At 60.3% G+C, this 25107-nt stretch overlaps 1 protein-coding gene across 1 annotated transcript; it reads left to right on the top strand.

Moving 5' to 3' along the window:
• Window positions 1–218: 218 nt before the first annotated feature.
• Window positions 219–14704, top strand: Plpp7 (phospholipid phosphatase 7 (inactive)). The gene is made up of 2 exons (XM_047525864.1): window positions 219–920; window positions 13415–14704. Exons 1-2 carry the CDS (start codon window positions 470–472, stop codon window positions 13777–13779), a joined length of 816 nt encoding a protein of 271 aa, XP_047381820.1. The 5' UTR covers window positions 219–469; the 3' UTR covers window positions 13780–14704.
• Window positions 14705–25107: the final 10403 nt, after the last annotated feature.

The following is a 25107-nucleotide window of genomic DNA, read 5'->3' as shown; positions in this document are numbered from 1 at the left end:
GAAAGGCCTGGCTCCGAGGGTTCTGGAGAGCTTAGAAGGGACTTGGTAAATGCAGGGGTTAAACCAGGACCGGACTCTGCCTGGGCCAGAAGCTGAGGCCACAGCTGAGTCCAGAGCAGCAGAACTACATTTCCCAGAGTCCTCCAGAGCCCAGGGACGAGCCATTGGCAGATTTAAATAGCCCAGGCCTGAGGCAGCCAGGCAGCAGCTGCAGCCTCCCTGCGGCTCCATTGGAGCTGGCCCGCCATGGGTGGACTCATTGGCTGTCCAGCTGGCACTGACGTCCCCTCGGAGCCTGGTGGCCGCCGGAGGTAAACAGCCACATGCGATCCTCCACTCTATATTTAACAGCCGCTGCGGAGAAGCAGGCAGCGCTGGCGGCACTCGGGACGGCCCTTGCCTTTGGGGAGAAGGCCCTCGGAGCGCCAGCCGGGCAGGCACCGGCCTGCTCAGGGTGAGCGAGGTCACCATGCCAGCTTCCCAGAGCCGGGCCCGCGCCCGGGACCGCAGCAATGTCCTCAACAGGGCCGAGTTCCTGTCCCTGAACCAGCCCCCCAAGGGAACCCCAGAGCCCCGCAGCTCGGGCAGAAAGGCCTCGGGGCCATCAGTGCAGCCCCCACCCACTGGCGATGGGGCCCGCGAGCGGCGCCAGTCGCAGCAGCTGCCCGAGGAGGACTGCATGCAGCTGAACCCCTCCTTCAAGGGCATCGCCTTCAACTCCCTGCTGGCCATCGACATCTGCATGTCCAAGCGGCTGGGGGTGTGTGCTGGCCGGGCCGCGTCCTGGGGCAGCGCCCGCTCCATGGTCAAGCTCATCGGCATCACCGGCCACGGCATCCCCTGGATCGGGGGTACCATCCTCTGCCTGGCGAAGAGCAGCACGCTGGCCGGCCAGGAGGTGCTCATGAACCTGCTTCTGGGTGAGTGTGCCCGCCCGCCACTGGCCGCCAGCCCTTCGGGAGGAGCTGGCCCCGCCCCGCCCCGCCAGGACCAGCAGGGCCCTCAGAAACCAGCTGGACTGACCTAACGAGGTGAAGTAGGAAGGGTGCCCAGAAATGGGCGGGCCTCTGGCGTGGGGAGGCCAGGGCCTGATGCACAGAGCAGGCCCCTTCAAGGTGGGGGCCGAGAAAAGGCAGAGGCCGGGAGCCCACGGGCCCGTTCTGGGCAAGGTACACCACTGCCCGGAGCTGCTGGGTGGGGCAGTGACCGCAGGGGCCTGGGGGACGTCCTGGGGAGTGGGTGCTACTGCTCAACTCCCTCCACTAAGGGGTCCTTAGTCCTCGACCATACACAGGAGCACTTGGGAGTGCCCTTCAGAGCCCCCCACCCGGCTTGGTTCAGGGGCCCTGCAAGACACCGGGCTTCTCCCCACAGGGTCTGGGGTGCAGCAGGTCCAGTCTGGGACTCCTGCTACTCAGAGCCCCCTGGAATCCTGACCTGCTCTTCCCAGGAGAGTTGCTGAAGTGGGGGTGCAGCTGGTCTGGGTTTCCAAACTCTTGGCCACCACCAGCCCCCTTCAGGTTAGCACCATCCTGTGCCAGTTGCCATGTGAGACCCATGTGGGGAGCAAGCCACCCTCCCACCCCGTGGGACTCACCCTCCTGGCACCTGCAGATCCCTGGGATGCTCAGGGAATCCTAGCTTCCACCCTCCAGGCCAGGCCTGCCTTGATTTCCTTGCCTCTCCCCGTGTGGCCAGTATTCAGGGGACAGGCAGGCAGGGGTCTCAGGAAAAAAAAAAAAAAAAAAAATGGTAGCAAGGGGTCTTGGTTCCAAAATGGGTGTGAGTTGAACCACAGAGAACTTCCGTTCCAGAGGGAGTCACCGTGACTGAGTCTGGGACCTGACGCTCAATGGGCACCATGTGGGGAGGAGGAAACAACCAGAAACTTGGTGAGGCACTAGCTGGGTCCACCACCGCCCAAGTCTCTCCTTCCTATTAATAAATCATCAACTTTACATTCCTTATTATTTTATTCCAAATAAAAAGTCCTGAGATGCCGAGCGCGGTGGTTCATGCCTGTAGTCCCAGCGTCTCAGAAGGCTGAGGCAGGAGGAGGGCAATTTCAAAGCCAGTCTCAGCAACTTAGCAAGGCCCTAAGCAACTCAGTGAGACCCTGTCTCTAAATAAAATATAAAAGAGGACTCAGTGGTTAAGCACCCCTTGGTTCAATTTTTAAAAAAGTCCCGTGAGTCTGATGCCCTGCCATTCCCATTTTACAGATCGGGAAAGTGAGGCTCCTATAAATAAAGCAGCCCGGCCAAGCCTTAGCTTGGGATCTGCATGAGGCCTGCCTACCTTGCTCTCTGCAGGTGCTTTTCCAGGGCCTTGGGAGGGAGGGACAGAGGCACGTGGCTGAGGTGCTGGACTGGGACCTTCCAGGGCAGAACCTGCTCCCACTACCTGGGCTTCTCTGGTGCCCACTACAGCCTCATGGAGGACTGTGGCCCGCGAAGACTGCTGGAGTTAGGTTGCCTGGTGCCAGAGGTGGGGCCGGAATGCACTCGCTGGGGCCTGAGCCCCAGACTTCACCTGCTCCCAACCCCCTTCCCCAGGTGGTGAGAGAGGGTGGGCACTGGGCTTTGCTGAGGGTCTACTATGTGCGTGAACCACGTGGCACTTCCCACCTTCACCACGACCTCCCGAGTGTGGTGCTGCTTATTTTTCCCATTTAAAGAGGGAGACAGGAGGCCCAGGGCAATGGCACTGCAGCTGGCCAGCCGTGGAGCCCAGACCTGCACTGGGCAGAGTCCACCTTTGCTGTGCACCTTTCTGAGGCAGGGTGAGGACCAGAGAAGAAAGCAGGGCCCCCGCCTCCCAGGCAGTAGTGCCCCAGCAAGCGGTGAGCTCCCCAGCGCAGGAGGCGTGCCAGCGAGCCACCCCTCTCCACCACCGAAATAGCTCCGCTGTAGTCTGTGCTTTACACATGAACGCTTGCTTTTTCAAAAACCCCTGCGGCTGGGGTTCTAGCTCAGGGATAGAGTGCTTGCCTAGCATGCATGAGACCCCAAGATCAATCCCCAGGACTACAAGAAAAAAATAGAAGTTAGGCCCGCCCTGGATGTTTAAAAATTCGCAACTCACTTATTAGGGATTAGTTCTGGCTCTCTCCAGTAATCAGCTGCTGGGGGCACAGGAGTGTTTGCCCCACAGGGCAAAGAACAAGATCCAAGGTGCCTCCCCTCATGAGTGACAATGGCTTTTTAAATCTTTCAGGACACCATCTATTGATCTTCATTATGTACTACTTGCCATAAACAGCTTACATTTCAGATGGCTAAAGGATTCCTTGATGACCTTCCCGGGCAATGTCAATATACCCATTTTACAGATGAGTAGACTGGGATCAGCAGGACCAAGCGACTGCCCACCCTCACAGCTGTAAGGGTAGGTCCAGGAACCAGATCCAGGGCCACTGACTGCAAGCCACACCTTTGCCTCACTGCAGGCCTGAGGTGCAGACCAGCTGGAGGCTCCCTCCGCTCCTGAGCGTGCACAGCAAGGAAGTCTGGGGGCAGGTTTCCTGTCTGAGTATCCAGGGGCCAAGCCCATGACAGACGAGGAGCAGGCAGGGTGGGCCTGGGGCCCAGACCAAGAGCTTAGTGGGACAAGACTGCCACCAATGTGGACAGTGGGCTCTAGTCCCACAGCTCTGGCCTGACCTGCCAGGAGGGACTATGGACTCCCTTCTCCACCTCGGGAAAACTGTCCCCTGAGCAGGAACTGCAGGCCTCCATCTGCCATTTAGTCTTTGGAGGGACTGGGGCACCTCCCAATCCTGGAGCCCAGGAGCTGGGGCCCCCCGGGGCTTTGTCAGGGTCCCTGCTCTGACCCACACTCTCTGAGCAAACTTGGCTCCCACTCTGAGCTCTGTCTTGGGGTCTGTGTAGTGGGGGCTACAGGGCTGTGCTGAGGGCTCAAGGGAGCTGGTTAAGTACAGCGCCCGAGCGTGAGGGAGCCCGGGCCAGCCCTGCCGCCCCCTCTGCCCCAGAGCACGGCCAACTTCCTGGGCACCCTCTGGGCTTAGTGAGGCCTCCACATGTACCCAAAGCAGAGGGAGCCCCGGGGAACGGGAGCTCTGGCCAGGGGGCCTAGGAAGGGCCCAGCTGGGCCAGAGAATTCTCTCCACTGCTCACCGCACACCTGCCCAGCAGGTGGTCCCTTGCCTTTCTCACTCTCCCCACCCACTCCCTCCCGCCCTCCACAGCGCACTCTTCCAAGGCTCCAAAATGCCACGCCAGAGGCAAACCTAGCAGATGGCAAAAGTAGACGCAGCCAGACTTGGGTACAAATTCCATCTGTGCTGTGGTCTCAGGCAAGGACCTCACCTCTCAGAGCCTCAGTTTCCTCATCCGTTAAGTGGGTCGTTGGGAGCCTTCAGTGAAGAATCACACAGAGTTCTTGGTGCACTAAGGCCGGTTGACACTTGTGTATCATTGATTGTCAGCAACAGCAGCAGCAGCAGCAGCATGGACACCATCTTTATCAGAAGGCCCAGGCCACCTCCTGCCAGCTCCTGTCCAAGCTCTCAGTGTCGGTAGAATGACCCCGCACCCCTCCTTCTCCCTCCCTGCAGCCCCAGCTTGATGAACCCCAGGGAGCCAGGTGGCAGGTGACCAGACCATCCCAGTTCACCACTCATGTCCTCTTTTCCTTATGAGCCTGTCCTGGCCTGGGAAATGGCCTCAGGTCTTGTTGCCATGATCCAAGTCCTTTATTAAAGTGGGTTTTTTTGTTTGTTTTTTTGGGGGGGTGCCAGGGATCGAACCCCCGAGGGTGCTTGACCACTGAGCCACACACAGCCCAGAACTTTTTATTTTTATGTTGAGACAGGGTCTTGCTAAGTTGCTGAGGCTGATATTGAACTCCCGATCCTCCTGCCTCAGCCTCCCAAGTTGCTGGGTTTATAGGTGTGGACACCACGCCCAGCTTACTAAAGGGTCTCATCAAAATTTTCCTGAGTACAAAAACTGTACATTTTATAGGTCATTTCTTATTTCGGTGAGGTATGCATGTTGGGTGGGTGCAGCTCCGTGGTGCAGCACGTGCTTCGGCACGCATGAGGACCGGGCTTCGACCCCAGTGCTGCTATGTGTACATACGTGTTATTTTAATGATTTCTGAGTGTGCAGCTCAGTGGTATTAAGCAGGGTGCTATGTGACCGTCACCACTGCCCACCTCCAGAACATGTTCATCTTCCTGGGCTGGAACAGCTCCCCAGAAAACTAACCCCCATTCACGCCCTCCTCCCTCTGCGTGGGGTTTTTTGTCCCTATGCATTTGGCTCTAGGGACCTACGATAAGTGGATCCCCATAGGATTTGTGCCGTAACTGGCTTGTCACTTGACGTCCCCAGGGTTCATCCGCATTATAGCACAGGTCAGAACTGCCTTTGTTTTTGTGGCTGAGTAATACTCCGTTGTGAGGCTGGACCACGTCTTGCGGTGCGTCTGTGGCCCTTTGGTGGTTGGGACGGATGCTGCCGTGAGTTCCGCTGCGTCTAGATCCTGGCCCTTCCTTTCAGGTGTTCGGGTGGGGAACTCGGGGTGGAACTGCTGAATCAAATGGTGATTCCGTCCAGCTGCTTGGGGACCCCGGGGACCCTTCTGCAGTGGCGGCACCGCTTTGCGTTCCAAGGGCTCAGTTTCCCACGCCCCCGCCTCCCGGTGGGTGTGCAGCGGTGTCTCCTGGCGGCGTGGGTCTGCGTTTTGCTAGTGGAGCCGAGCTGGCTTCGAGATTCGTTCTTACAGTAAGAGGCGACTCATGCCGCACGGGCGTCAACCCACGAGACCCCAACCCGGCCACCGGCCTTCTCCAAGGAAGGGCACTTGTCCTGGGCTAGGAGCGCTCTGCAGCGGGAACAGCCACGCTGCGCGGTGGAGATGGAGGCGCGGGAGCTTTACACAGAGAGGCCCAGGAGGGCTGCCTCCGATGTTCTGGTGGTGGTGACTGATGAGGGCAGTGGCGTCAGGTCCAGGCCAGGCAGACAGTGGCTGGGCAATGTCCTTGCAGGTGCTTTCTGTCTAGGGTTGTGGTGGCCTCTGAGCAAGCTGTGGCCCCTCCTGGCTGCCAGTCACGGCAGGAACCTTCCCCAGCTCGCTCCGTCCTGCTGTAAGGCCCACGCCAGGGACTCCATGCCACTCTTCCCCAGAGATGGAGCTTGGAGAAAGGGAGCTGTCCTTTACCCACTCCTGGCTGCATGTGCTAACGTCACTGTCTCTCCCGCTGTTTGGCCAGCTTGGCCTTTGCTCTCAGGGCCACAAGGCACATGCTGGGCTGTGTGTCCCCACTGGGACTCCTCGCCTCAGCCCGAGTCCCTTCGCAGCAAGCACAGGGACCAGCTTCCTCAGCCTGGTGTACCTCCCACAGCCAGCCTGAAGCACCCACCCACCCGGCCCCCTCGGCCCACCCTCCGGCTCTTCCATCCCCTGCCCACAGCTCTTGCTCTTGGGGACAGCTGAGGCGACAACCTCTCCACAAGGCTTGTGCTTCTTGTCCCGTAGACTGATCCCAAATCTTCAGGATCAGGGTCAGGGTCAGGGGTCCTGCTCCTGGAGGTAAGACCTCCCTTCCCGCCCCAGTTTTGCTTCTTGCCTCAGTGGGGCTCAGTGTGACTGTGATCCCCCAGGTCTTTGGCCCCCCAGACCAGGTCCTGATACACTGTCGTGGCAGACACCCCAGCGATGGATGCCGTAGAGAGGAATCAACCCACTGTGCAGAGGCGCAGAGGCGCGGGGCGGGGTCTGCCAGCCCACCTGCACACACGTCAGGTCACCTGGTACTCGGAGAGGAGGCAGAGCTGGGGACTTCACACTGGTGATGCCCGTTTGCTCGTGCCCAGCCGTGTCTCGAGAGCTAGCTTGGCATGTGGTTCCCTCAGGCGAGAGAGTGCAGGTCCACGAGGTCACGCCTGGCTCAAAGGAGAGCAGAAGACAAGCCAGGGCCCACCTGCCAGTGCCGGGCGTCCGAGGGCTCGGCTGGCACAGGAGGCAAGCACCTGGGCAGGAGAGAGGCTGACGTGCCTGCGCGTGCGCACACACACTGCTCACGCCAACAGAGCGGGGCTCCAACGCCAGAGGCTGGCACAACCCTGCCTCCCCGTTCCCTTCACTCACCTCTCTGCTCACAAACGCCCCCAGGGCCCATGTCCTTGTGCAGTACCGCAGTGGTGCTTTAAAATAACCACATGTGTGTGTGTGAGTGAGTGTGTGAATGTGTGTGAATGTGTGTGTGAAAGTGAGTGTGTGAATGTGAATGTGAGTGTGTGAATGTGAGTATGTGTGTGTGAATGTGAGTGCGTGAATGTGTGTGAGTATGTGTGTGAATGTGAGTGAGTGTGTGAATATGTACGCGTGAATGTGAGTGTGTGAGTGTGTGTGAAAGTGTGTGAATGTGAGTGTGTGAGTGTGTGAATATGTATGTGTGAATGTGAGTGTGTGAATGTGAGTGCATGAATGTGTGTGAGTGTGTGTGAATGTGAGTGTGTGTGTGAATATGTGTGTGTGAATGTGAGTGTGTGAATGTGAGTGCATGAATGTGTGTGAGTGTGTGTGTGAAGAATGTGTGTGAGTGTGTGTGAATGTGAGTGTGTGTGTGAATGTGTGTGTGTGAATGTGAGTGTGTGAATTTGTATGAGTTGTGTGAATGTGTGTGTGAATGTGAGTGTGTGAATATATGTGAGTGCATGTGTGAATGTGGGTGTGTATGAGTGTGTGAATGTGAGTGTGTGAGTGTGTGAATGTGTGTGTGTGAGTGTGTGTGCGTGAATGTGAGTGTGTTAACATGTGCCCTTTGGCCACTCCTAACTTTGTGGGCACTAACCCTCATGCTGCTGTGGGACCATTGCCTCACCCATCTCCAGAACCTTTTCACCTTGTGAAACTGAAGCTCTGTCCCCTGAAATGTCAGTTCGTTGCCCCCGGAGCCCCTGGGCCCCCTTCTCCTCTGCCCCTCTGCATTCGAATCCTCTAGGTCCCCCGTGTAGGAATCCTACAGTAGTGGTCCTTCTGCAAAATTGACTTTTAAAAATGTGCACGACGGATGTGTCACCGTGGTAGGACAGAATCCGTGCATGATACGGAAAACCAAAGTCACCTTAACCCTCCCGCCCAGGGAAAGCCCAGCTGTGGCCTGGCCCCGGGGCACCTCTGTGGGCAGCTGGCCGGCTGTGCCCCTGCTTCTCAGGCTGGCCTGCCGCAGACCTCCTTCCTGAGCTGCTCCTCCACTCCGCTCACCCGCAGTGCTCCCTCGCAGGTGACAAGTGCACGCCAGCCTCCCTGTCCGCACTGGGCGCCAAGCCCTGTTGTCTAGACGGGCCACAGCTTGTCCTGTCTGCCTCCCCCTGAAGGGCGCTGGGTCATCTCATGGTTTTCAGTGTTGTAAATGATGCTGCAGTGGACATCCCGGCCAGGCGTCCCCGTGCACAGCCCCGATTATCTCCTGGGGAGTGAAGGAGACGGTCCAAGGGACATGTGGTGTGAGGACTGCTGATCTGGAAGCCGAATGTCCTTCAGAAAGTCGAGGCCAGCCTTCACCCACCCCCCGCCGTACAGGCCTGGATCCAGTCTCCAAGAGGCAGGGTTGACCCCAGGCCAGAAGCACCAGGACTCCTCCTCACGGCCCTGGCCAGCAAGGGACCTAGGCCCACAGACTGTCCCCCCACTGGCCGCCCAGAGCCTGGGGAGGCCCCGTCTTGCTTCTGCGGGCAACAGCGGAGCCCCTCCCCCTGCCTCCCCCTCCCCAGCCCGATTCCCAGAGCCCTGCCCTGCGACTGAGCAGCGCATCCTCAAGGGTCAGCCAACCCCAGGGGGCCACGCGCGGTCCTCCCAGCCCCCTCAGCCCCTGGCCGGCAGTGGTGTTCTGAGTTCCAAGGCCTGGAGGAGCCCTGCGGCAGCCCTCCTCGGGGGCGCTGGCTCCTGCCCGCGGGGGACCCTGACCACCACAGGTCCAGGAGGTTCTCATCGAGCTCCAAGGGCTGGCGGCCACTGGGACAGCAGGGCCCCCTGCACGGGAGGAGCGAGGCGGGAGGGTGGAGACTGTGGGTGGAGGACCTGAGAACCTCTGGCAAACGCCCTGCTGTCTGCTGGGGTCCCAGGTGCCACCGTTTATTGTCCCTCGGGGCAGCCTCCGAGTTGATCCCCGGGGTATCGGTGAGGGAAGGGAGGCTCGGGGGGATGGATGTGCCAAGGTCACACAGTTTGCAAGTAGTGACCTTGACACTGGTTTCTGATTCTGAAGCCCAAGTGCACGGCCACCACCCTGGCTGATCACAAGCAGAGGCCCAGAGAGGATAAGTGAGCTGCCAGAGTCACACAGGAAGAGTGGGACGGCTTCTGCCAGCTCTCCTGACCCTCCCTCTGAGGCTCCTACAGGTGGGCCTGTCCACCGTGGGGTCTCCCTGCTCCCTCTAGGCCAAGGACAGGGGTAATTCAGCACACCCTTAGGGCGGAAGTCGAGGAACCTGCAGAGATGGCGTCATTTGCTTCTATTTCTGGGCGCCAGATTACACTCTGAGGGTGTAATCTCGCTGTGGGCTGGCCACGGGGGGAGGGAGAGGCCCTGCAGGGGACGGGTGGGAGGCCGGAGGCTGGGCTCTGGAGGGAAGCGATTTACAACCCTCAAACCAGGTGAGGGAAAGGCCGTGCCCGCCCTGCAATGACATCACTCGGCGTAAGCACCTGGGAGCTGCCCCTCTCCCCCTCGGCTGCAGGGGCCCTGCCAGCCTGGCCCACCAGCCCTGGGCCTGGCACACGCCTGACATCCCCAAGAGCCAGTGGTGCCCAAGAACTGGGGGTCAGGCGAGTGACGGGACCTGGCCCAGGATGGGCTGGGCCAGCTGGGTGGCTAGGCTGGGCCTGACGGTCCCTGAGGGCACAGGGCAGGGAAGGCAGAGTGTCCACCTGGTTGTGGCCTCAGGAGATGCCTCCAGCCAGATATAGCAGCAGCTTCCCCAAAGCCCAGGCGTGATACTTGAATCGAGTGACACGGGCAGCCTCTGAGGCATCCCTAGTAGGCAGAGGAGGGTCCTCTGGGAAGAATGCCAGATACCATCTTCCTCTGCTTCATAGTCTGGGTCTTTTTTTGGCGGGGCGGTACTGGGGATTGGACACAGGGGTGCTCTACCACTGAACCACAACCCCAGCCTTTTTATTTTTTTATTTTGAGACAGTCATGCAAAATTGCTGAGGCTGGCCTCTAAACTTACAATCCTCCTGCCTTGGCCTCCTGTGTCACTGGAATGACAGGTGTGTGCCTCTGCACTTGGCCATATTCTGAGTCTTTATGCGTTCACTGCCAAAGGACCCATTTTACTGCAAAGAAGTGTGAAATGCTGGATCAAGCTTCATTCTTGGCCAACAGGTCCTGAGACCCACGCAGAGAGCTGGGGTATGAGGAAGCAGAGACACTGGCCTCATCAGAATGAGGCTCTGAGTCTTCCCACCCACCAGGTGACCCTCCCTTTGGAACCCAGCAGCTCTCCACAGGGCACCTCTGCTGGGGAGGTAGGCTTTAAACCAGGCAGTTGCTTAGTCCTGGTTTCCAGCTATCAACCTGGTGACCAGTAGGGCAGATGCCCAGGTATTCTGGTGACTGGTGGCGTCGACTTCGGGCCTGTTTCTAGTCTGGTGCACGTTAACTGCCCACAGTCTCAACACCCAGACCCTGGTCAGTCCCCGGGACCAGCACCTGGGAGGCCTGGCCTGGCTCTAGACACTGTGGCCACATCGCCTGACCCCACTGGGACCTCGGTGAAGAAAACCCTTTCCCCGTGCACCTGCCTAGGCCCCCGGCTCCAGGCCAGACCTGCTCAGGAGGGGCGAGTGACACCCTGCTCGGGTGGTGCCTGCTTCCCGTGCACAGTCGGCCGGTTGCCGGGAGAAGACGGAAGGCCTGGTTCTTAGTAGTGAACAGGACTCGAAACCCACCTGCGACTCTGAGCCTGTGACTCTGGCCCCTGCCCATGTCTTCACTGTCTTTCCCCTAGTGGAGGAGACTGTCCCGGTCATTCCTGGGGACTTGCAGGGGAGGGCGGGGCCGCACAGGGCTGGAGAGGTCAGCTGCTCCTCCGGCGGGGCCTTCTGCTGTCCCTCCCGCTAGGCTGAGGGCACCCGCTGTGCCAGGGGTCATTTGCAGCTGCCTCCCTCCAGCTCCACCTTGCCTGGAGATCTGGCTGTCCCCAGTCCCCCCTCCTCCGAGACTGTGACTCTCCTCGGGCTCCAGATGACTCCAAATCTGGGCCTGGGTCAGCGGCACATGGGCTGGCCAGCCACGATTCAAACCCCAAACTGAGGCCAGACTTGGAGCAGCAGCCCTGCCGCAGGGAGTTCCCGGTGACCGGGAGCAGCGTGGCCAGCCGGGGTCCCGCTCTTAGCTGCGGAAGTGGGGACGTTGGACGTGGCGAAGCTTTCAGCAGCAGGCTGGGCACCGGGCACCGTGCACGCTGACGCCTCACCAAATCTGCACTCCAGGTCGGAGAGAAGGGTCTGGCATAGGGCTCCCCTGAGTGGCAGGTCACAGAGGCTTCAGCCCTGACCCTGGAACGGTCCGTGGTCATCAGGAGCTGCTGCCTCTTCCTGTTTCTGTGACCTCACAGAGGCTCTGCGCACCGCAGGTGTTCTGGGAAGCCCCCAGCCTCTTTGTTGACCTGCCCTGAAGTCACGGTCCCCACCTGCCTCTGGGGGCGGGCCTTGGAGGAAGCGCGCCCATTGGCTGGGGCTTCCTGCTGGGCTCTGACATCCGGGATGGCCATTCCTTGCCGGCCCCTGTGGGGAGGATGTGACCATCTCCCTCTCACAGTGACCCAGCTAGGGACACACAGCCCCTGCACCTGCTTCTGGGCTGTCTTCCCCGTCCCTGAAGAAGGGCCCACAGGTGCTGTGACCTCATGGGGTCTCCCAGGTCACCTGACACCAGGGAAGCGTGGGGACCAGAGGTACAGTTCCCCCCATTGACTCAGCACTGCCCCAGAGGTGCCCCTGGCCTGCCCTCTGGCTTACAGCCTCAGGCCAATGAGTCACCAGCATTTGGTGAGTGCTGCTCGTTAGGTCAGGGGACACACCTGTGAACGATCAGGCATGGCCCTGCCTCCATGAGCCCATGGCGCAGGGGAGGCGTGGAGGAGGCCAGTCGCTCACCACCGCGGGTCCTTAGTGACACTCCAAGTGCGTGGCAAGTGGTCAGGGCCTGACCTCCGGCATGGCCAGCACAGGCCTCCCCGAGGGGTGGGTGTGACATCGCAGCTGAGGCCTGGACCATGACGGTGAGTCAGGGGGTTGGAAACAGGCAGAACATTCCAGAAAGGAGGAGCGACGAGTGCGAATGCTCCCAGCTCAAGACCCTGCCCCGTCCTCTGCAGAGCAGGGATGTTGGCACGTGGAGAGCAGCGTGGGGCGCCTCAGAGAGCTACAGAGTCACCTCGCCACCAGCGGTCCCCGTCCTAAGAATACACCCCAAAGAGCCGAGAGCAGAGACCCCATAGACACTCACGCACGTGTCCACGGGGGCATCGTCCACGGTGGCCGAGCGGAAACAGACCAGAGTCCACCACGGGGTGACGAATCCTGGCAGAGCCACGGGTGGGTTATCGTTGGACCACAGAGGATGAAGTTCCCGCCCAAGCTTCCGCGTGCAGGAACCTGGACGTTAGTCAGGGCGGAAGCCAGGAGGCCGCTGTGTGGCTCCTCTGTCCTGGAGGCCCCGGAGTAGGCACGTGGCGGACGGAGAGCCGGCGGCTGCGGGGCCGAGGGGCGCGTGGGGCCTGACCACGTCAGGGCTCTGCTGTGAGGGTTTCTGTGTGGAGCCACCAGAGGTTCTGGAAGCAGTGGCGGGCCTGGCTGCAGGCGGAGCACAGGAGAGGCCTCTGGGCTGCACTCTCAGCGTGATCCATGGTGCCTGGCGGGAGTCTCCCTCTAACTCTTTAAAAACAAGGATAGCAGTGTCGTGCTCCCGGGCTGGGGCAGCTTGGGCAAGGTCCTTTTGGGGAGATCACCAACCCGGGCTCCCCCTTCCTGCACAGGAGCCCGCCAGGTGCCCATGGCTGCCCCCCAGCTGCCCACGCTCCCTCTCCCTTGGCACCTCTGCAGAACGCCTCAGGAGCAAACCGTCCCGCCCTCGGCCGGCCAGCTGTGGTAGTGGTGGGTGGGCAGAGACGAGAGGAATTCAGGAGAGACGCAAGATAGGTGGTGGGAAATGCTGTGGGGAATGAGGCCCGCGGCATGGAGATGGGGCCCTGCGGCAGGCGCAGGAGGTGTCAGAGGGAAGGCACTCGGCGTGGGCAGTGCAAAGGCCCGGAGGTGGGGGCGGGCCTGGAGGTCAGCGTGGCTGCGGGAGGCGGCAGGGCAGGGGAGGCTGTTGGGGGCTGGCGCCCGGCCCGTGGCGGCACTGACACCCAGGGCCTCCGTCTCTTGCCCGCAGCTCTGCTTCTGGACATCATGACGGTGGCCGGGGTGCAGAAGCTCATCAAGCGGCGGGGCCCGTTCGAGACGAGCCCCGGCCTCCTGGACTACCTCACCATGGACGTCTACGCCTTCCCCGCCGGGCACGCCAGCCGCGCGGCCATGGTGTCCAAGTTCTTCCTCAGCCACCTGGTGCTGGCGGTGCCCCTGCGCGTGCTGCTGGTGCTCTGGGCCTTCTGCGTGGGCCTCTCTCGCGTGATGATCGGGCGCCACCACATCACGGACGTCATCTCGGGCTTCATCATCGGCTACTTCCAGTTCCGCCTGGTGGAGCTGGTCTGGATGTCCTCCAACACCTGCCAGATGCTCATCTCTGCCTGGTGACCGCCTGCTCGCCGGCCTGCCCGGGGCTCGGGACCCCGGGGGCCGGGAGAGGTGGCAGGAGGCGGGATGGGCCCAGACAGGGGAGCCAGGCAGCCCCTGGGTCAGTGCTGCCCCGTCTCAGTGTCCCCTCCTGGTTGGAGTCGGTGGTCTAGGTGGACCCCAGGACTGGCATGCTCTGCAGTGCCATGCCTCTTGCCCCTTTCCCAGGACTCGAATGTCCTCTCCAGGTGGCCAGGGCCTGCCTCTGTGATGGGCCTGCTCAGCCTGCGCGCTGGAGACACAGGCGGGAACGCAGGCTGCAGCCGGCCGGGGTGTGATCTTATCTGTCCTTTCATGGTGGTGACTGTTGTGTTCTTGGCTGTGCCCATCACGCCACAGCACGATGCCCGGCCACTGCCCCTTCCCACCACCCAGTGCAGGTGCCATTGCCATTAACAGTCACCCACAGCTTCGGGCAGCACTTTCCAAAGGGTGCCCGCAGGACACCGACCGGCAGGACACTGCGGGGGGGAAAAGGGTCCTGTGGTCCAATACATTTGGGAAGTGCTGCACTCTGCCCATCGAGGACCTTCACGAGGGCCACCTTGCTGTAAAGGCTCCGGCAAGTCCTGCTCAACCTCGTTTCCTAAACTTACTGGACCACAGGACCCTTTTCTTGAGGGACAGCTATTGATCCCGGAGCCACCATTTCCTAAGGCGCACTGCCCGGGAGCCAAGGGGCCTGAGATGTGAGCTGGCCTCTTCCCACACCCAGCCCCAGAGCCTGGGGGACCAGGAGCCCAGCCCTCAGAGCGCAGGTCACAGCCCAGGGGCCTCGGTGCGGCTTTGGCCCCCAGGGGCCGGACTCTGTGAGACCTAATAGGTCGTTTCCAAGTCAGCTGATCTGGACGTGCATTTCCTGTGACAATACAGACGATTTGCAAGCGGACACTGTGGTGTGGTCTTTACCTCGTGGCTTCCGACCCTCCAGGACGATGGCATTCCCAGGCAGGAGTGCCACCGGCGGGGGAGCTGGTCAGTGCTGCTGGTCACGGTGACAGGCTGGGCTGGCCTGTCCCTGGGCCTTCCAGTCTGGCTGACCCTTCTCCCCATCGCTGTCTGGTGGTGATCAGCCCCTGGTGTTCTGCCTGGGGCTGGGACAGTGAACTGTGCTGGCGTGACTGTCCCCGGGCCCCGGCTCCAGCCTCAGGCCTCCGGGCTCCTCCCTCCCTCACGACAGACCAGGTCTAGTTCCCCAGGAAGTGGACCAGCTCCAGGCAGCCGGGGCGGAGAGCAGCAATGAGCTCGTGAGGATGGGGGACCCAGCGTGGCGGCTCAGGGGTCTCGGCTGAGGAAGCCAAGGCCAGGATGAAGGGAGCGAGGGGCATGCCAGGAAGAAGGGGCAGCGTGCTCAGCGGAGGATGAGGCCCAGCAGGCCTGTCACAGGTCAGCAGGAAGCTCGGAGTGCAGGCGGGTGAGGTGGGGCTCTGAAGGTCGGGTTGGGCCCTGGGCGAGGACCCTCTGACGTGGGGTGACCAGCAGGCCCACTGAGCAGATGAGAAAACTGAGGTCCAGAGGGCAGGTGGCTGTGGCCTGCTGCCCCGTCAATCTGCCCCCTGGCTTCTGCGGGAGGCCTCCATCCTCGGGCGCCACGGACCTCGGCTGTCCCCTCCGACGTGTGACCTCATCTTGACTTACGCCTCATCACGTCTGCAAAGACCCTATTTCCAGAGAAGGTCACGTTCGTGGGAACGGGGAGTCAGGCCTCAACACGTCTTCCTCAACCCATCACGCACAGGCTCCTTCAGCGGGGGAAAGGCGCTTCCTCTGCCCCGCGGCCCCTCTAACCAGGCAGGAACCGGGCAGCGTAGGTCTGCCATCCGACCTCCATGGTGGTGGTTGACAGCACCCACCCGCCCTCCCAAAGCCCCCTGCTTCTCCGTCGAGCCTCCTGTGTGCTCAGCCGTGCTGGGGTCGGGGGACCTGCACCCCGTCTTTGCCCTGAAGGATCTCTGGACAGCAGGACCCAGCAGAGCCACCAGGATGGAGACCCTGACACCCAGTCTTGAGTCCTGGCTGGTTCTGGCGTTTAAAATACCGTCTGCACATTCCCAGGCGGCGGGGTTGCCGAGCAGAAGGGCCGAGGTGTCTTCCTTCCCTCCTCGCCCCACCCTCCGGAACCCGTGGTCCTCAGCGAGTTCGGCTGCAGGTTTGGGCTGGGGTGGGGACAGGCTTCTGCTGTCATGGGCCCTCGTCCCCAGGAGAGACCCAGGTCCCCAGGGGTCTTGGGGTCTTCAGGATGTGGAGGGGCTTATGAAGAATGGAGGCTCTGTGGGCCCCGAGCATTCAGAGGTCCCCAAGGCAGGGCCACGTGCTGGGGTGCCTGCAGCCGGTGCTGGCCGCTGCTGACTCGTCCTTGTGCAGCCCGGTGGCCTCGGCTGTCAGAGGGAGATGGCCGTGGTCCCGTGGGTGGAGGGAGTGGGGTGCCCTCCACGGGGGAGCTCGCCACGGCCGCTCTCCAGGTCACCTCTGGGTTCTGGGCACTGTTGCCCTGGAGGCACGCAAGGAGCCAGGAGGTGTGGCGCGGGCGCCGAGGTCTCCTCAGAACACTAGCCCGCTGCCCCTCCACGAGACCCCAGGGCAGATGGAGGAGCTGCCTGGCATCCTGGATGGAGCCCCAGGGGAGCCTGCAGGAGAGGAGGGGGGCAGGGGAGGGGAGGGGAGGCGGGACACCCTCTGGAGCCTGTCACCGCCCCATTCCTGGAGAGCCAGGGCAGCGGGGTGGGCGGCGGGGGGCGGGTGACAGCTGCAGGCGCTGTCTGGGGACTAGAGACAGCATGGTAATGCACTCTGGTGACTGAAGGCAGCAACTGCTCTTTGGGGTGGTGGTCACAGTGACCATTCTGAAGGGCAAGCCCATACCACACCGCACGAACCCCGAGCTCTGGGTTGGATCAGGAGGGCTTTGTGGGGGACTTGGGTGGGCACTGCTCTTGACTGGTCCCCTGTGGCTATCGGGCAGTCGGGCCTCTCGACACCGTCTCCGTGTTTCTGAGAGTCTGTGTAGAGTTGCTACAGCTTCTTTCTTCACCTCTCGGATCCCAGACCTCTCATTCCTAGCCTCCCAGAAATTAGCCTCTTCAGAATTGACATTCGATCCTCTGCCATGATTTCAGGGGAGACGGGGAGAAAGGGGTTTCCGGGGACCTGCTGTGTGCTGTGTCCTTTACATGTATCAGAGTGTCCAGTCAGCAGGATAAGTTTATCCCTGTTTTACAGATGAAGAAACTAAGGCTCAGAGAGCAAAAGTCATTCCCTGAGGTTGCCCAGCTAGGATGCGCTGGAGCTGGGTTTCCAATCCAGACTCCAAATCAGGCCTCCAAACCAGGCCCGGAGAGCCTTAGAGCTGAGAAGCCCTCTTGAAAACAGAAATTCAGGGCGCTCACTGTCTTGGTCTAATTTGTGTTACCATAACAAAATAACCAAAGGCTGAGTGCTTTATAAAGAAAAGAAGTCTCTTTGGCTCACTGTTGTTCCAGAGGTCATGGAGACTGGTGTGTGCAGCTTCAGCTTCTAGTGAGAGGCTTACGGAGAATAACTCCACGCGGGGAGAGAGGAGGACAGCGAGCCGAGAATGCCGAACTCACTTCATAACAACTCCTTCTCGTGGGACCAGCCCGGGCGGAGAGCTGACCTCCCTCAGCACGCTTTCACCCCTCCCACGTGAGGGTGGTGCCCGTGGCCCAATCGCCCCACTAGGGCCCAGACTTTTTTTTTTGGAACGGGGACTGAATCCAGGGGCACTCCACGCGCTCTGTCACTGAGCTATACCCTCCGTCTTTTTTAGTGTTTATTTTGAGACGAGGTTTTGCTAAGTTGCTGAGGCTGGCCTTGAATTTGCCATCCTCCTGCCTCAGCCTCCTCATGGAGATTACAGGGGTGGGCCACCACGCCCAGCCACGGCCCTACCTTTTACATGTCCTACCACTTCTTATATTATTACACTGGGTATGAATTTCCAGCACACAAGCCTTTGGCGGGTGAACCACACCAAACCACAGCTCCCACCAACCCCGGGACGAGGCTGGGCTTGTGAGGGCAGAGGCGGGCCGGGGTTGACTTTTCTCTATTTTTTTAAACACAAGTCCAAATCCCACTGGGGCGATGACTGCTGAGTTGTCTGAGGCCACCCGTGGCAGGACCCCAGGTCCATCCTGGGCTGGTGGAAGAAGGTCAAGGGGGCTCTACCCAGCCCCGCCTCAGTCTCTGGACACCTGAGGCTCCTCCGCCCTCCTCCTGGCCCTCAGGTCCAGCCTGCAGGCCTCGGTCCTTCTCCCTGGAGGGCTGGACTCCCCAGAGGCTGCCTTTCCCACCTCCATTTCCCCCTTCCCATCCCACCACCCCACTTCACCTCTGCAGCATCCTGGGTATCAGGGCTACTGAAACTGTCCCCCAAACACAGGAGCACGGGGACCCAAGGAGCGCCTGCGAGAACGTGGCTGTGGAGCCCGAGAAAGCAACTTCCAACTTGTCCCTTATTCCCTGAGCAGGAGCCACGCAGGTCTGAGGAGCCCTGGCACCAGGGGGACACGTGGCTCGTCCCCAACTCCAGGGGCCTGGGTACCGAGTGCCAGGCAGTTTGTGGGCCAGCGCTGTGACTGGAAGGTGTCCCTCCAAACTCCTTGTGTGGTAAACACAAGCCCCCGTGCACATGCGGAGGAAGGACACCGTGTCACGAGGGTTCCATCCTCACGAGTGGTCGGTGGTCCTGAGGAGGCTGTGCAGGGGCTCCTCACGCTCTGCCAGCCGCTATGTGAGGACGGAGCAGGAAGGGCCTCACCAGGCCACATGCCAGCCCCTGGATCTTGGGCCTCCGGCCTCTAGAACTGTGAGAATTAAACTTCTCTTCCCCATAAGCTGCCGGGTCTCAGGTGTTCTGTAACAGCAGCACACAACAGACAAGACAGAGTCTTTCCAAGGACAAGGATCCGTTGACGGTGACTTAGGGAGAGCCCAGGAGAGGTCCCAGAGCCCCGCAAGGTGGCAGGCAAGACCCCTCAACTGCGAGCCTGGAGCCCCACCTCCTGCCTTTCCAGCCGCATGGGGCTCTCTGAGCCTCAGCTTTGTGCTTTGAGAGGTCTTGGGCTGGAGGTCCAGGGGGCGGGGCCAGGCTGAGGGGGCGGGGCAGGGGTTGGGGGGGGGCGGGGGCTCCCACGGGAGCGAGCAGACCTATGTCCAGATTCCAGCCCTGCCAATCTCTGAGTCCTCCTGAGCCTGCCTTCTTCCGTCTGTGGGGTGGCATAATGTACACCTGTGTAACTCCCAGAGTCGGGGAAAGGGACTCTTGGGGGTCCAGCCCGGTACACAGAGGGCTGCAGAAGACTAAGCAGCTTAGGCCACCCCGCTCCCGGAAAGAACCGCGAGTCTTCCCGCACCCTGGACAGGCAGGCTGTGAGGAGCCGGGGAACCCTGGGCTCACCCCCTTGTGGGGACCCCCGAGCTGCCTGTCCTCCAGCTGTGGTTCACCTGGGCTCCTGGGTGTGTGGGTGGGCAGGGGTGGGACCGGGATGCTAGGAGGAGTCCTTTCCCTGAAGCCTGGCTTTTCCAGGAAACCGTCACCAGAGTGTCCAAGGCAGCAAGGAGCTCTCCGGTGAGGGGGTGCAGAGCTGCCTCCCACTGCAGGCGAAAATCCCACCCAATCATGGCTCCCCTGAGAAACCCTCCCATCTCCATAGCAACACAGGCTTCAGGGATGCTGCGCCTGGTCACTGTGGTTCAATTCCCACGGGAGGGAGGACCCTGGGGTTTGCTCCCCACCACTCCGGAAAAGGAACACTGTCCCCAGGAACCAGCCCCCAAGTCAGAGGCCGGCTGAGGGTGCAGACAACTCTTCTCCGTGGCTCTGGGACAGAGAATTCGGGGAAGGGGAGGAGGAGGGACAGGGATGCAGCTCTGGATGGGGAGAGGGCTAAGTGCCCACCCGTCCCCAGCCTTCCCACCCTCCCATTCACATAAGCACAGGGCCTTGCTGGGCCTTTGCTGGGGACTAGAGCGTGCTGGCCCCGGGCTGTTTCTGCACCTGCGAAGCCATCACCTTGTGGTGCTGGGGAGGTGCTGGGGGAGGTGCCGGGTAGTGGTCCAGATCTTTGTCCCCCACACCACATTCTCGTGTGGGAACCCTTCCCGCCAGGTGATGGTGTTGGGAGGTGATGGGTCGTGAGGGTGGATTCTGCACGGAAGGGCACTCACTGGTAGTGCCCTTCTAGCAGAGGCCCCAGGGAGACCCTCACCACTTCCACCTTGCGAGGGCACATCTGTGAGGCAGGGACACCCAAGCCGCAGCTGCCTGGACCTCAGGTTTCCAGTCTTCAGAACTGCAAGAAACACATCCATGTTCTCTATGACACTTTTCTCTCTTTTGATACCAGGGATTGAACCCAAAGGGGGTTATGCACTGAGTCACGTCCCCAGCCCCCCCCCCTTTTTTTTCTTTTTCTTTTGTGAGACAGGTTCTCACTGAGTGGCTTAGGACCTCACTCAGTTGCTGAGGCTGGATCTGAACTTGCAATCTCCTGCCTCAGCCTCCAGAGCACTGGGATCAGAGGCATGCACCCCCGCACCTGGCTCAGCAGCTCAAACAGACAGAACTGAGAACTCTGGGGGAGGGATGGCACCTCGAAATCCAAGGTCTCAGCTAAGACACCACTGTGGCTTCCTGGGGACAGACGCTGGGACTGAGAGGTGGATTCCAAGGGAAGGTCATGGCTCTAGGCCTCAAAGCCGTCACCCTGAGCACCTGCACAAGGGGCAGCTAGGGTTTCCACATGCTGCAACCACACCCCGGGGAGAGGTGGCCCCAGGGAGAGGGTCCAGGGACCCTGCACACCCGACGCCCTCAGGCAGGTGCACACATACCCCTGAACATGCCCTGTTGCCTAGAGGATCCCTGGCGGCGCCTGCCTGCCAGTCCTTACGGTGGGTGCACACGGCAGCGAGGTCCCCGGCGAGGGCACCTGCTCTTTCCCACCTCCACAGCTGCACGCTGTCCCCTTGCACTGCTCGACCAGCCAGTGGACATTCACTTGGGCCCCTTGGGATTTTTCCCAGTTGTAAACCACTCCACAGTGAAAGCTCAGTGTGTCTGCACGTCTGTGATTCTGTCCTGAGGGTACATCCCCAGAGTGGGATCGCAGGGTCACAGGGCCACACACACACACCTCCCCATCTGGTGGGAATTCGGACTGGGGTGGAGTGCAGGTGGGGCAGGCTCGGCTGCTGCTGTCCCCTCGTCCTAGCTCCTTAAGGGTTCTCCCTACTCCCCAGTCACAGCAAAGGCCTTCTCGCTCTTGGTCCAGCTGACCTGCCTCAAGGTCAAAGGTGTGAAGTCCAGCCAGAGTCTGCAGAGGAGCAAAGGCAAGGCCCAGGCCGTGCAGGCGCAGGGGGTGTGTGGGCCACAGGCCAGGCCGCCTGGGTGGACCGTGGATCAGACACCCTGGCCTGCACCGCCGAATAAATCCAAGATGAGAACTGTCCCCAAAGCCCCAGGACTGAGGCAGAAGAGATGATGGTGGGGGGCAGTGCACCCCAAGTGTCCACATCCTGGCCCCCAAACCTGGGAGCCCATTCTACTGCATGGTACTATAGACAGAATGCTGTGTCCCCCTAACTCCAAGGTGACTGTAGAGTGGAGCTTTGGGGTGATTAGGTCACCAGGGCAGACCCCTCAGGCGTGAGGTTAGTGTCCTTGTGAGGAGGCCCGGCCTGACCCTTACCCCTCCCCAGAGGAGACACAGCAAGAGGCAGCCAACTGTGGCCCAGGAGGACCCTGGCCAGAATGCAAGCGAGCTGCCCGACCCACCTTCCAGCCCCCAGACCAGGAGAGATGAAGGCCGAGCTTCCCAAGCCAGCCAGCGCGGTGTCCCAGAGCAGTGGCTTTCCGGCCTGAGCGCAAGGCTGCCATGGAGACGAGCCTGGGTGCCCGGTGGGGAGTCACAGGACCCACAGAGGAAGAGGACAGCCAGAGGTCAGAGCCCACCCAGGCTGGCTAGCAGTGGAGACACACCGAGAGCCAAGGACGGCAGGGGCCTCTGGAGACCAGGAACACATTGCTCTAAGCCCTGAGCTCACGGTGACTTGCTACAGCAGGCAGGGGACATGGAAACAAGAGTCCCTTCGGGTGACGGCTGTCACCTCCCGAAACAACCACCCACCAGCAAGCCTTGAGGTCGCTAGAACAATCCAGTCACGGCCTCATTTCACAGATGGGAAGACTGAGGCCAGAAGCGGACAAGGCCACACCTAGCAGCAGGGGGCGAGTCTGACCCTTCCATTCCCCATTGCACTTCCCCCTGTGCTGGGGGGCACTCCCGATTTGGCTCCACATGTGTCTACTTGGCCCCCAACAAAGTTCTTATTTGTCAAAATAAAGAGCAGGAAATTGAAGTGGAAATAGGGTACTGCCTAGCGACGGAGGGCTGGGCTGGGAGAAGCCCCCTGGAGAACGGTGCGGTCCCAGGAGCCGACTGTGTCCCAGCACCTGGCACCTCAGATTGTGGCTATGTTTGAAGACAGTGTCTTTAAAGAGGTGACTAAGTTGAAATGAGGTGTGTAGTGTGCACCTGGTCCAAACTGCCTGGTGTCCTTAGAGGAGAGGAAAGGACATGCACAGAAGGACACAGGGAGAAGGTGGCCATGCACCCACTGAAGGGAGAGGCCTTAGCAGGAACCAGCCCTGCCAGCGCCTTGGGCTTGGGCTTCCAGCCTCCAGAACCGCGAGACAATCCGTTTCCATGGTGGGAGGGATGGTCTCCAGGTGTGGTCACCTGTGCCGGCGCCCCAGGGAATGAATGTGGGCTTATCAGGTCAGCTGGCTGTCACCTGCCAGGCTAAGCAGGGCTGGAGCTGGGGCTGGATACAGCAGGGAGCCTGAAGCAGGTTGGGGCGCAGCGCCTGCTCCAGAGCATCACAGGAGGAGCACTGTGCAGAGAGCCCCCTGGAGGAGCCCGCGATGCACAGACGCCGCTGCTGTGCCCAGAGCCCCTGCCCTGGGAAGCCAGGGCAGTTCCTACCAGTACAAAGTCCCCGGTCCCCAGTCCTCCCCTGCTGGTGGAAAATCCAGAAGGGGCAGGGAAGGGTGGTGGAGCTGGAAAACCCACGGGCTCCTGGGTCCACTGCCATCTGGCGCTCGGAAGAAATGGAACATCTGGCAGCTGCGTCGGCCACAGCTTTTATGTAACCCACATGTGCACACACGTGGTTCTGACGGCCCCACGCCACCTGACTGGTCCTGGTGTGCGCAATGGGCTCCAGAGTCAGGCCAGTGGTGGGCGTGAAGGGGGCACGGCACAGCGCCTGGCAGAGGCGGGAGCCCAGAGACCCGCCCGTCCTCCTGCGGGGCCTGCACGCGCACACCCGCACACGTGCACACGCACACACCTCAGCCGACTGGCAGGTCTTGGGCTTCTCACACGTCAGCTTACATGCAGGAGACCTCTCAGCTTCTCTCCAGCTCGATGCTCTGTGACACAAACACACAGATGCCCCCACGTCTGACTCCTGTGCTTCAGCACACGTGCATGTAGGTGCGACCTGAACACACATGCACGTTCCTGTGTGCAAAGACACGTGCATACATGCACTTACTCACACACAGGAAAGCCTTTTGTTCTGCTGAACATGCACCCATGTGTCCATGTGTAGACAGACTCACACACGTGTGTGCTCTCACCCTAGTGTGCACACTCACATTGGCACATTTTCTTACAGGCACACATTTATGTATGTCACCATATCTGGGTCTGATTTAGCAAATAAATACTCAGGAGACCATGTCTGGGACATACAAAAAATATTCATTTATCCGAAATTCCATTCAAGCAAGCATCCTGTATTATCTGACAGGCCTTAGGAATATATGCACCACACACACACAATGTGTGGACCACCAGGACCACCAGATCCCTGGGCACAGACGTTGCCCTTCTCTGCACCTGGTGGTTAGAACCAGAGTTGCTTCTGGGCAGCCCTGGGCCCAGTTACTGCAGCCAATAAGCTGGCCCCAGGACAAGCCCTGCTGATGGGAAAGGAATGGACTTCAGCAGCAGAGCCACAGGGTTGCCAGGACCCTGAGAAAGTTCCTCTCACCGACAGCCCAGCTGTGGAATCTGGCAGCAGCTCAAGCCTGGGACTCCACTCATGAGACAGAGCCTGGGGCTGGGCCTAGAGGGGGACATCCAGCTGGGGTGGGAGATGCAACTGAGCCCCCGGAGGCCGGCTTGGCCTCTGCTCCATCTGGAGCTGCTTCTGCAAGTGGGGACGAGGGTGCCTGGAAATCCCAATTCCTCAGGTCAGATCCTTCAGCCAGAGGGGGCCCTTAGCTTGGAGAGAGGGGGTCTTGGGCGGGAGAACACAGACCTGCCCCACACCCGGCCTGACCCGGGCTGCCTGCTCCCGCCTCCCTTAGAAGGCAGGAATTCTAACCCCGAGCCCTGGGCCAGCAGACGTGCGGCGAGTCCCTGGAGACCCTCACAAGGAACAGAGTGGATTTCCTTAAGCAATGATCTATCTCCCTGATCATGGTGTTTTTTGGTTACACAAGACTGTGTTTTTGTTATTTAAAAAATTAGAGCATACAGGAAAACCAAAACCAAAAATATTTCGGTTATTCCTTTCGGACATGCTTTTCTCTGCATTTGTAAAATGTAGGTGTATTTTGATCAAAAAAAGCAACGACATCCTATACTTTTGTGACCTACTTTTTTCACTAACATACTCTGAACGCGTGCGCTGAACCAACGTCTAAATCTGGATGCCTTGACTGGTGGCCCCTGCATGGGAGAGATGTCTTCTTTTCATCTAGGTTGTTCCATTTTGTTTTGTTTAAATCGAAGTGAAATTCAGGTAACATACAATTAACAATTTTAACGACTTTTTGCCAGGAACGGTGACCACACCTATGACCCCAGCTACTGGAGAGGATCGCAAGTTCAAGGTCAGTCGGGCAATTTAGTGAGACACTATGTCAAAATGAAAAACAGAAAGGGCTAGGGATGCTGCTCAGCGGTAATGCCCCCCGGGCTCAATCCCCAGCACCCTCCCCACCAAAAAAGAATGAAGCTGTTAGGCCAAGCCCTGATGGTCTGATTGGTGTCCGGGTAAGAAGGGACACGCAGAGACCCCAGAGGCACATGCACAGAGGACACGGGGAGAAGATGGCCATCTGCCGGCCAACCAGAGAGGCCTCCGGAGGACCAGCCCTGCCGGCACCTTGACCTTGGACCGCAGCCTCCGAACCATGAGAAAGGGCATTTCTGCCGTGTGAGCCATGCAGCGTGGCATTCCATGGTGGCA

Source organism: Sciurus carolinensis, chromosome 14 (assembly GCF_902686445.1).
Source record: "Sciurus carolinensis chromosome 14, mSciCar1.2, whole genome shotgun sequence".
Lineage (NCBI taxonomy): Eukaryota > Metazoa > Chordata > Mammalia > Rodentia > Sciuridae > Sciurus > Sciurus carolinensis.
This window is presented reverse-complemented; position numbering and strand designations above follow the sequence as displayed.